The sequence below is a fragment of the Ostrinia furnacalis genome, unplaced genomic scaffold, assembly GCF_004193835.3.
Source record: "Ostrinia furnacalis isolate ACB-3 unplaced genomic scaffold, ASM419383v2 OfSCF7365, whole genome shotgun sequence".
Lineage (NCBI taxonomy): Eukaryota > Metazoa > Arthropoda > Insecta > Lepidoptera > Crambidae > Ostrinia > Ostrinia furnacalis.
The window spans coordinates 473,243-485,172 of NW_021137604.1; the positions used below are offsets into that span (position 1 = coordinate 473,243).

The window sequence follows — 11,930 nt, forward strand, 5'->3', positions numbered from 1 at the left end:
CATTAGGTTCCATGTCTGAATTAGATCTTACTATACAAATTACTAGGTGATATAAATTGTTTTATGAATGTCCTAAATATGTATTAGACTTAAATGAAGAATAGAGATTAAGTGAAAGAAAATTTAAAATTGTTGGAATCTTTTATTTACAATCTTATACATTTTACATTACATATATGAAGTGCGATTAAAAGGTCGCGAGCTTATGAATTTAATTACAATTTCAGTACCCTCTTAAAATAACGGTTATCACCAGCGAGGGTTTCAACAGCAACCGTTTCAATAACAAACGAAAACTTAGTGACACAATACAAATCATTCAGCAAACCAAACCTCATCATAGTCGTGTACTTGAAAAGTGTACTACATAAATCTGATATAACAGCAGAGATCTTTATTCACAAACAATATACAACACAAAATAATTACAAAGCATGTTACTTCCGACAACTATGCCTATCAAATTATATTTTAGACTCAGTCGAAATAGTTATAATACAAGGGTTGTAGATAATTTATCTTTTACATACACAAGTTGCACTGGGCTTTCACATTAAATACAAGAGGTACACACTTCAGATTCATACATCACACACGTTTTAGTCTCTATATAAAATGATTATTCTATCGCCGGGCAGCGGCACACTGAAACTAGCTGCCACTGCGTCGGCATAATGCGTATTCGCAAATTGTCGTTGACAGAGTAGGTTCACTTGAGATAGACAAATAGCTTATTCCCTGGGAAGTAAACATTAATCGGCGCTTGAGGTAGAGTCCGGTTAATCAATCGATGAAATCGTATTACTATAGTTATTATTATTACGCAGATGATTAACTACTATGCATTATCATGTTGCCGCTACTGAAATTCATTTATTAAGACAATGTCCCCGAGGTGCTATAAATATCTACAAAATAACCAAATGCCTTGTGATACACTCGTATCATACAACAAACATAATTAAATTCATTTCTTTGAGTAAGTAAACAAGTATTTTCAAAATAATGTGAATAATAGCTTGATAATAGTGATAAAAATTCATCATCAATGAACAAAGATAGCCACAGACAGTAAGACAGGAGCAGAAAAAAATGAGACTTAATATTTTATGAATGAAAACTTGTGCATATTTTCTGAGGATTAAACCTATTTTAGTGACTACAAAATCTGGCTGTTGCTCCCCCTCCTTTACTATTTCACTTATTCAAATATGTCAGTGAGTAAAACTTGGATGTATTGACTAACCGATTATATTATACAACTTTAGACCCTACGATCATTGTGATAAAGACAATAACTAGAGATCATTCCTCCAGCGGCAGTAATCCACAACCAACAATACCGCACGGTTCGTTCGGTCTTAGTTATTTATTGATAATACGTTTACCAATAAACACACGGGATTATGGGACTTGTAAAAATATGAATGAATATTTATTTATTGTTGAAATTAAGCCTAAGTGCTTAAATTCAAAGTGCTTAGTATGTACGAGTACAATGACAAGGATCGCGTCGATGATCTCATGAATCATTTATATCCTTAACTATTACAAAAAGACAATCTGAATTGGGGCGTTATTGTTAATCTATTGGAAGGCGTAGGTTTTGGCTGAATCGGCAAATATTTTGTAATGTGGCAAAGTGCAATTTAAAATTTCTTGCAATAAATAAATGTTTCGTCGTCAAAATCATAATCTCAAAAACACATATTTAAAAAGAAATTTTGTATCTGTAATAAATAACATAAAAATATACATAGTGTTGTTTTTTAGAAATTAGCGGTCTGAAAACCGGACCGTAATTGTCTTGACATAAGCCGACAGACTTAAAGTCGTGTAATAATGCAACATGCCCAAACACCAGTGCCAAAGAGATAGCCAGAGTGTTACTCCCTCCATTCTCAAGTTTAGTTGAGGAAGCCGCGGCACTGCGTAGCGCCGCACAAACACGGGATTTTCTCGTCTTCTAGAGGGAACTTGTAGTCGTACGTAATTTCCTCGTCTACTCCGATCGGCTGCTTCGAGTATATCACGATCTTCTTCTGAGACTCTATCGTTATTATCTTCGCGTAGCAGTTTGGCTGTGGGATAAAAACATACATAAATATGGCGATGCGAAAGTGCGTTCATATACGCAGAGCTTTTGGTAAATTTTGTAAATCTAGCAATGCATTTAAAATTAAATATCGTATGAAATATGCTTCGAATCATGTAGCAGGAAAGTGCTCAGTACATAATTTGCTCTTTCTTCGTGTTAAAGACTTTCATTCGACCTTATGACAAGGGAATAAGGTTCAAATAATGGTGGGAATATAACAGTAGGAAAGGAACAGATTACTAGGACTGCAGATTGCTCCCACAAGGGGGGCGTGGGGGGTCCGTCGCTAAGGCTACGGCCAGATACTCGGTAGTACCGAGTCGGTACCAACGCATGCTACGCCGCCACTGACCCCAAAGGTAATACATAAGAGGAATTTTGTTTTCAAAGGGGTCAGTTAAATAAGATATTGATGTTGAAAACGAACATATAACCATACATGTTATGCAAACAATTCAAACTAGAATAGAATTAAATTCGGCGTAACCACGACTGGCTCCCCGCTAATCCCCGCTAAATTTTGTCAGTGTGTGCGTGCGCGCCGCATACGTGCTGGCGCGCTCACATACAAACCGCGCCCGTGCGTTTCTATGAAGATGACCTACTCATTTGTATTTACTCTGTGCACACTCACGTTGCAGCTGTGGTTGATGAACCGCGCCAGGTTGCCGCACTTGGTGGCGTCGATGATGGTGTCGAGGTCGATGCGGAACAGGTAGGAGCTGCCGATGCCGGTGGCCTCGTAGTGCGCCTCGCGCACGTCCGCCACGATCGGCCGGATCATCTGGCCCACGTACTCGATCACCATCTCGTCGGCCGCTATCGGCTCCTGATATAAACAACAAATGTTTATCGTTGGTCGTTACACAGACTTCAAAGTAGTATATCAGGGGCCGTTCAAGTATTACGTAAGCACCAAGGGGGGTGGGGGGTCTTTGTTTTGCTTATTTTGATGACATGGGGGGCGGGGGGGTAATAAATGGTAAGAAATCTGCTTACGTAATACTTGAACGGCCCCTCACCACTAAATTTTTGTCACCGAAAAAAAAAATCTGGGTAATGAGTTATTGATACTGACCCCATTTGTGCAAAAAAGAAGTTAAATAAAGCGACTCAAAATTTCCTCCTAAAATTGATAATTTATGGACACACGCGTCGCTAGCACTATTTACGTACGATAATGTAACACTTTTATTAGAATTCAAAATGGTCTAAGTTAGCTAAGTATGTAATAATAACACTGGAAGCGTGGTCGAGGCGTGAGCGAGACAGACAGATCGATGCAACGTGCGAGCGCGTACGACTATTCTAGCGAGCAGCGGAGTGACGCAGCTGTGACGCGTAAAATACGGACTAAAGAAAATTTAATAAAAAAAATAACTTTATGAAAAACATTTCTTTTTCTTTTGCTTTCAATATTTCACACGATTCTACATAACCTGTTAAATTTTTTTCGGTGATAAAATTTAGTGGTGGATAACTATAACTCAAATGTGACTGACTAACATAGTGATCTATCAACGCACAGCCCAAACCACTGGACGGATCGGGCTGAAATTTGGCATGCAGGTAGATTATGACGTAGGCATCCGAAAGAAAGGATTTTACGAAACTCCACCCCTAAGGGGGTAAAACGGGATCCACACGTACGAAGTCGCGGGCGGCCACTAGTCGAGCTATAAACTTTAATGGCTTATAAATGACTGTTTTGAATAATAAAGACGATTTGGGAGCAATAAAGCGGGCTAGAGCTAAAGAATTATGCAAGCGCTGACAACTTCTGTTTCAGGGCTTTTTCAGACACATTTTACATGCCTTGACTATGAAACGCAAACTTACCTGAGCGAATAGACCCCAGTCGTGGATGCCAGACTTGGCAAACTTGAGCTGCTTTTTCCTGAATTTCAGTTGATTGAACTTCAGCAAATCTGAATCCGTATCTGTACCTGCAAATAAATATAGAAATTAGAGTAGAAAGTACTTCTAGCATTGTATCTGTTGAAAATGGCGTATTTTATACTTCATCTTATCGCGGCGGAGGCGGCGGCGCGGCCGTGGTATTACTTGTACTTGGACACTATAATCCGGGCCTTCTCAAGGCGAGAATAACTTACAGGGCAGGCATGTACCATCCTAGTCTTCAACTCACTTTACATCAGGTGCTATTACCATTGCTATGCTATGCTATTACCGGCGGGGCTACTCAAAAACTTACTCCGAAGTTTTGAATGTTGCCATTCCTCTCACCAAAAACGAAATGACAGCATGAGTGACGGTGACAGATAGAACCAAAGCTACGTCATCGTTTCGGAGTAGCTCTGCTGCCTTGGTCTGCATAAATAAAAACTTACCAAAAGCAGTGGGCAGCCGCCGCTGGTTGGAGCGCGCCTCTCGCAAGAGCCCCTGCACTTTCATCTTGTCGTCGGGCGTAGGCGGTGGCACGGTCGTGGTGTTACTTGTACTTGGGCACTATAATCCGGGCCTTCTCAAGGGGCTTACAAACTGCATCTCGCTTCACTTCAGGTGCGATTCTGAAATATCTGCCTTGGTCTTCACAAAAAATACTTACCAAAGGCGGTGAGCAGCCGCCGCTGGTTGGAGCGCGCCTCGCGCGAGAGGCCCTGCATCTTCTTCGTCTTGTCGTCGGGCGCGGCGTGCAGCGGCCGTGGTGGTACTTGTACTTGGCCACTATAGTCCGGGCTTTTTAAAGGCAAGAGAACCCAGGCACTTACAAGGCAGGCATATACCATTCTAGACTGTATCTTACTTCACATCAGGTGCTATGCCTTGAGATATCTGCCTTGGTCTGCATAAAAAAAACTTACTAAACGCAATGAGCAGCCGCTTCTGGTAGGAGCGCGCCTCTCGTGATATCTCCTGTATATTATTCATCTTGTCGTCGGGCGCTTCGTGGAGCGCGGCCGTAATTGTACTTGTACTTGGACACTATAATCCGGGCCTTTTCAAGGCGAGAGTAACAAACAAGGCAATTACAGGGCAGGTATGTACCATCCTAGCCTGTAACCCGCTTCACATCAGGTGCTATTGCCTTGAGATATCTGCCTTTGTCTGCATAAAAAAACTTACTAAACGCAGTGAGCAGCCGCCTCTGGTAGGAGCGCGCCTCTCGTGATATCTCCTGTATTTTATTCATCTTGTCGTCGGGCGCTTCGTGGAGCGCGGCCGTAATGGTACTTGTACTTGGACACTATAACCCGGGCCTTTTCATGGCGAGAGTAACTAGACACTTACAAGGCAGGCATCCTAGACTGCATCTCACATCAGGTGCTATTGTGGTGAAATACTTGCGGGGCTACTCCAAAAAACTTACTCCGAAGTTTTGAATGTTGCTATTCCTCTCACCGATAACGAAATGACAGCATGAGTGACGGTGACAGATAGAACCAAAGCTACGTCATCGTTTCGGAGTAGCTCTGCTGCCTTGGTCTGCATAAATAAAAACTTACCAAAGGCAGTGAGCAGCCGCCGCTGGTTGGAGCGCGCCTCTCGCAAGAGCCCCTGCACTTTTATCTTGTCGTCGGGCGTAGGCGGTGGCGCGGCCGTGGTGGTACTTGTACTTGGGCACTATGATTCGGGCTTTCTCAAGGCGCTTACAGACTGCATCTCGCTTCACTTCAGGTGCGATTCTGAAATATCTGCCTTGGTCTTCACAAAAAATACTTACCAAAGGCGGTGAGCAGCCGCCGCTGGTTGGAGCGCGCCTCGCGCGAGAGGCCCTGCATCTTCTTCGTCTTGTCGTCGGGCGCGGCGTGCAGCGCGGCGGACGCGGCGGCGCGCCCGTGGTGGTACTTGTACTTGGCCTTCAGCCGCGCGTCCATCTTGTAGTAGCCTTCCGTTCGAGCTGACCCGCTCGAGTGGCCCTGCAGAGAGAAATATGTTAGAAGTCAAAGAGGTTTTAGAAACAGGAGAACATCGAGCAATTTCACCCGATATACAGTGTGAGTCACGATAAAGTGCACATATGAAAATAGGTGAAACTAGACTTACTTTTAAGAGGTCAAAAAAATTTTGTTTTTTTTTCATTTTTTTATAGATTTTTTTCTTTCAATTACTTCTTGTAAAGAAAATGTAAAGAAAACGTAATAACTTTTAAACTAAGAAGTATATCCTGATAAAATAAAAACAGCAATAATGCTAAATAACAGGCGATACTAAAAAAATACATAAAATACCCAACACCCAATGGGTGTCCCAAAATGAGCATCAAAAGCATCAAACTTTTCTATGGACAAAAATAACTAAAATTGATCATATCTCAAAACTTATGTTCACGATACGTCTAGCATTCGTATTCGACCTCGCCGGTTGACGCCACTGTAAGTAAGGTCCTGCCACTAATGGCTACGAGACATTACGGGACTATTCCCACCTCGGGTGCGGCCCCGCTGCAAGTCCTGTGTAGGCAGGATCTACAGCTTGGCCTCCAATGAAACCCAACCAGTAAAGTTCAAGTTTGTCCCGGGGAAAGTTTGTCTTTCTTTGTCAAATTGTCATTGGACCCGCAACGTAATTGATCAGAAGAACATACAAGGAGTTCGAAGTTTAGGCTCCACTTCTGAATGGCTAACGGCCGAATACTGAAACGCCATTTAAATATTTGACGGCTTCTCAAATAGTTAAGCAGCTCCTAAACTTACATTTCGCATACTCAAAACAATATCTGAGCAGTTCTCAATTTTTAAGCACCTCTCAAATTAAGTTGCACTCAAACGCCACCTCAATGAATTTTCGCATACTGAAACGCCATTCAACGCTAAGCATTACTCAAACAACTGTCAAATCGTCTTAAGCAGCTGTTAAATTTGAGAGTGCTTGCGCGGTATCTTAAATCCTATTCGACCTAAATAGTGGTAAATAATGTGTGTCATCGTTATCATTTCTTTCGAGCCTCGAGGAAATACCTAGATCTAATCGCAGGAACGCAATAAGGCTGAACGCTATTGAAAAATATTATTATAATGACATGCAATTCCGAGCGAGGTTCCGCGTCTCTAAAGAAACGGTGTTGTTTCTGGATTCATAATTTGGAAGCTCTTTGAAACCCCTCACCAAATGCCATACAACCAGTGGACCAAATACTTATTATAACCCTACTGTTCTACGCAACGGGAAGTTATGAACGTGTACTAGGTGATATCTTCCATATCTAACAGCCAACTGTGCATCGTATAGTGCACGAAGTAACAACCAAAATAGCTGCTATGAAATCGCTTTACATAAACATGCCTATTTCTGAGGATTAAGGGGACATCGCATAGCAGCATTTCCAAGAGTTGTTGATTTGTCAATTTGATGCTCTGTCAGTCAACAATGATAAATGTCAATTGTGGTTACGTTTCGGTCCACGATCGCCACTTAATAGATTTCAACAATAAAATTAATATTTCTCGGTGGTCGAGGAGCGCGTGGTAGGCGCGGCGCAGTGCTCCTCAGCCTACCTGCAGGTCCTCGTAGATGTTGTTGTGGCGCTTGGACTTCTTGCGCGGCGGCGTGTAGCTGAGGTCGGTGGGCGGGTGTTCGACCCAGTGCGTGTCGTTGAGCCAGTAGCCCGCGCCCTGGTCGAGGAGCGCGTGGTAGGCGCGGCGCAGTGCTCCTCAGCCTACCTGCAGGTCCTCGTAGATGTTGTTGTGGCGCTTGGACTTCTTGCGCGGCGGCGTGTAGCTGAGGTCGGTGGGCGGGTGCTCGACCCAGTGCGTGTCGTTGAGCCAGTAGCCCGCGTCCTGGTCGAGGAGCGCGTGGTAGGCGCGGCGCAGTGCTCCTCAGCCTACCTGCAGGTCCTCGTAGATGTTGTTGTGGCGCTTGGACTTCTTGCGCGGCGGCGTGTAGCTGAGGTCGGTGGGCGGGTGCTCGACCCAGTGCGTGTCGTTGAGCCAGTAGCCCGCGTCCTGGTCGAGGAGCGCGTGGTAGGCGCGGCGCAGTGCTCCTCAGCCTACCTGCAGGTCCTCGTAGATGTTGTTGTGGCGCTTGGACTTCTTGCGCGGCGGCGTGTAGCTGAGGTCGGTGGGCGGGTGCTCGACCCAGTGCGTGTCGTTGAGCCAGTAGCCCGCGTCCTGGTCGAGGAGCGCGTGGTAGGCGCGGCGCAGTGCTCCTCAGCCTACCTGCAGGTCCTCGTAGATGTTGTTGTGGCGCTTGGACTTCTTGCGCGGCGGCGTGTAGCTGAGGTCGGTGGGCGGGTGCTCGACCCAGTGCGTGTCGTTGAGCCAGTAGCCCGCGTCCTGGTCGAGGAGCGCGTGGTAGGCGCGGCGCAGTGCTCCTCAGCCTACCTGCAGGTCCTCGTAGATGTTGTTGTGGCGCTTGGACTTCTTGCGCGGCGGCGTGTAGCTGAGGTCGGTGGGCGGGTGCTCGACCCAGTGCGTGTCGTTGAGCCAGTAGCCCGCGTCCTGGTCGAGGAGCGCGTGGTAGGCGCGGCGCAGTGCTCCTCAGCCTACCTGCAGGTCCTCGTAGATGTTGTTGTGGCGCTTGGACTTCTTGCGCGGCGGCGTGTAGCTGAGGTCGGTGGGCGGGTGCTCGACCCAGTGCGTGTCGTTGAGCCAGTAGCCCGCGTCCTGGTCGAGGAGCGCGTGGTAGGCGCGGCGCAGTGCTCCTCAGCCTACCTGCAGGTCCTCGTAGATGTTGTTGTGGCGCTTGGACTTCTTGCGCGGCGGCGTGTAGCTGAGGTCGGTGGGCGGGTGCTCGACCCAGTGCGTGTCGTTGAGCCAGTAGCCCGCGTCCTGGTCGAGGAGCGCGTGGTAGGCGCGGCGCAGTGCTCCTCAGCCTACCTGCAGGTCCTCGTAGATGTTGTTGTGGCGCTTGGACTTCTTGCGCGGCGGCGTGTAGCTGAGGTCGGTGGGCGGGTGCTCGACCCAGTGCGTGTCGTTGAGCCAGTAGCCCGCGTCCTGGTCGAGGAGCGCGTGGTAGGCGCGGCGCAGTGCTCCTCAGCCTACCTGCAGGTCCTCGTAGATGTTGTTGTGGCGCTTGGACTTCTTGCGCGGCGGCGTGTAGCTGAGGTCGGTGGGCGGGTGCTCGACCCAGTGCGTGTCGTTGAGCCAGTAGCCCGCGTCCTGGTCGAGGAGCGCGTGGTAGGCGCGGCGCAGGTGCTCCACGTCCTCGCGGTCGACGCCGCGCGTGAGGAACTCGTACATGACGTGCATCTCGGCCATGATGTCGCGCGGCTTGTACGTCACGTCCGGGTACACCACTTGCGAGTAGTCCGAGCGCGGCGAGTACAGCCTGAGGGAATGGGTTCATGAGATTAAATAAATAAATAAATATCCTTAAACATTTTACACTGCGCTTCTAGTCCAAAACTAAGCAAAGCTTGTACTATGGGTACTAGACAACGGATATAAACATACTTAAATACTTTGTAGCTGAGGTCGGTGGGCGGGTGCTCGACCCAGTGCGTGTCGTTGAGCCAGTAGCCCGCGTCCTGGTCGAGGAGCGCGTGGTAGGCGCGGCGCAGTGCTCCTCAGCCTACCTGCAGGTCCTCGTAGATGTTGTTGTGGCGCTTGGACTTCTTGCGCGGCGGCGTGTAGCTGAGGTCGGTGGGCGGGTGCTCGACCCAGTGCGTGTCGTTGAGCCAGTAGCCCGCGTCCTGGTCGAGGAGCGCGTGGTAGGCGCGGCGCAGGTGCTCCACGTCCTCGCGGTCGACGCCGCGCGTGAGGAACTCGTACATGACGTGCATCTCGGCCATGATGTCGCGCGGCTTGTACGTCACGTCCGGGTACACCACTTGCGAGTAGTCCGAGCGCGGCGAGTACAGCCTGAGGGAATGGGTTCATGAGATTAAATAAATAAATAAATATCCTTAAACATTTTACACTGCGCTTCTAGTCCAAAACTAAGCAAAGCTTGTACTATGGGTACTAGACAACGGATATAAACATACTTAAATACTTTTTTTTTGTAAATACATACTTATTATACATAGAAAACACCCAGTCCAATACAAACAAATATGTTCATGCACACCAATGTTTGTACTGTGCAGGAATCGAACCCGCTACCTCCGGAATAGTAGTTCGCTTCGAACCACTACACCAAAGGTCGACATACGGAGTCGACAATTGGAGTCCGAAAGAGTCAAGTTATCTGTAGCTCCGGGTCATAAGAGCCGTGCCACACTGGCGGATTGCAAGCGTTTTCAAAGCGGAGCGGCGACGCAGCGAACACATCGCGGATGCTCATCGTTTCCGCCTAAAGTTGAAAACGCTTGTAATCCACCAGTGAGGCAAGGCCCTAACGGATATCAAGGTTTAGTCAGCGCACACAGAGGCGGAAAGTGAAATGAATCTGAAAGCGCGTGATACGTCGACGCGTATCACATGCGACGGGAAACAGTAGGCGTCCGCTTTCCATGTGACTGATTTTATACAAACTAGAACATTACAAAAAATATATATCGTCCCGGATCACGACCACTTTCCCGCCTCTGTGTACGCTAACCTTAACCCAGTGGCGTCTTATCTCATTGTAATACAGGCTATTTTGCCACACAAATGTAAAGTCTGATAGTCTATTCTTAGATCTAAAACTATTATGCAGTAGTTTTCACGTTTAGCTTTTGCAAGTAAAAAGAATGTGTTTGAAAATAAAATGAATGTTTTTTACTATTACGTTTTGAAATATGAACCCTAAGCTCTAAATTTCTGAAACGTACTTGTTCTGTATCTCAGCCAGCTTTTTGGTCTCGTGTTTCCGCTTGTAGGGCCGCTTGGCGTCCTTCTTGGGTTTGGATTCTTCCACCGCCGGCGCTTCGCTCTCCGGCTCCTCCATCCAAGTGTAACCTGGAAATTGGTGCATTTCATTTTAATTGCAAGTATTTAAATAGAACAGAGGAAAAAACTTTACTTAATTTTAAAGATGTTCAGCCTTATGAACAGTGCAGCAGTGTACCGTGGCCATGATGCAGGTGGCTAGATACCCGACAAGTAAGGCAACTCCTGAAAATCTTTGATCGACATTCAAACGGCAACTCCTAAGTTTCTTTTGTCATTATTCAAAAACAGCTTGTATGTTCAATGTACCATGCATGGTCGTGCTGGAGATGGTTAGAGGCGCTATAACTTATAAGGCACTCCTGAAAACTTTGAGTTTTCATTCGAAAACAGCCGTATACGAATGCTGAAGGGGTTCCCATAAGGCGATTCCTCCCATTGTAAAACAGCNGATTGATTGTTGTGCACTTGGGCGCGATGTCGTGATTAGATTGAATATTTGTATGCATAATATTTGAATGCTTCTAAGGAAGGTTTGAACAATGTGTGTAATAATTGGCTCAAAATCACCAAGGTGCAGAATTGGCTTTGCTAGCAATTTAATGTGTTAAATCTTGACTTATTTGAGGAAAAAAAATTAATAACTTACTTCAACTAACTTGTTCTATGTGTACATCAAACAATATAACTAATTAATAAAGCAAATTTTAAATAAAATCAATATACATGCATTGATAATCATTTCGGGAACGCGTCCTAATGTACAATCTTCAGCAACAAGTCCAAAAATTTATGTAAAATATTAAGGTAATTTACACATGTCATTACTTAATACACCGTATTTTTTATACAAAATTTAGTTTTAGAAAGGATACTAAAAGATTATTTATTTTTAACTATAAATATGTCCAATATAGTTTGTCCCATACCGCACAAGTCATTTCAGTGAACGTATCGATAATCGATCAAAAAATATTTTAAGTGAACGCAGCCATTCGGTGTCTAACGTCATTCGAGGAAGAAAACAATAACAAAGCGGGCTGTCAGAGTATTTATCGTCAAATAAAATAAATCTAAATGGTAAGTACCTTTCAATTCATTATTCGTAGAGCGTA

The 11,930-nt window shown here is 45.7% G+C and overlaps 1 protein-coding gene across 1 annotated transcript; it reads right to left on the reverse strand.

The window, feature by feature from the left end:
• Window positions 1-122: 122 nt before the first annotated feature.
• Window positions 123-10,884, reverse strand: LOC114364219 (histone-lysine N-methyltransferase SETD1-like; the record flags this gene model as incomplete). Its single annotated transcript, XM_028320243.1, has 6 exons — window positions 123-2,081; window positions 2,733-2,927; window positions 3,938-4,044; window positions 5,784-5,979; window positions 9,576-9,861; window positions 10,758-10,884. Coding segments are annotated over 6 exons (1,085 nt in total), but the record flags the coding sequence as incomplete, so codon positions are not given.
• Window positions 10,885-11,930: the final 1,046 nt, after the last annotated feature.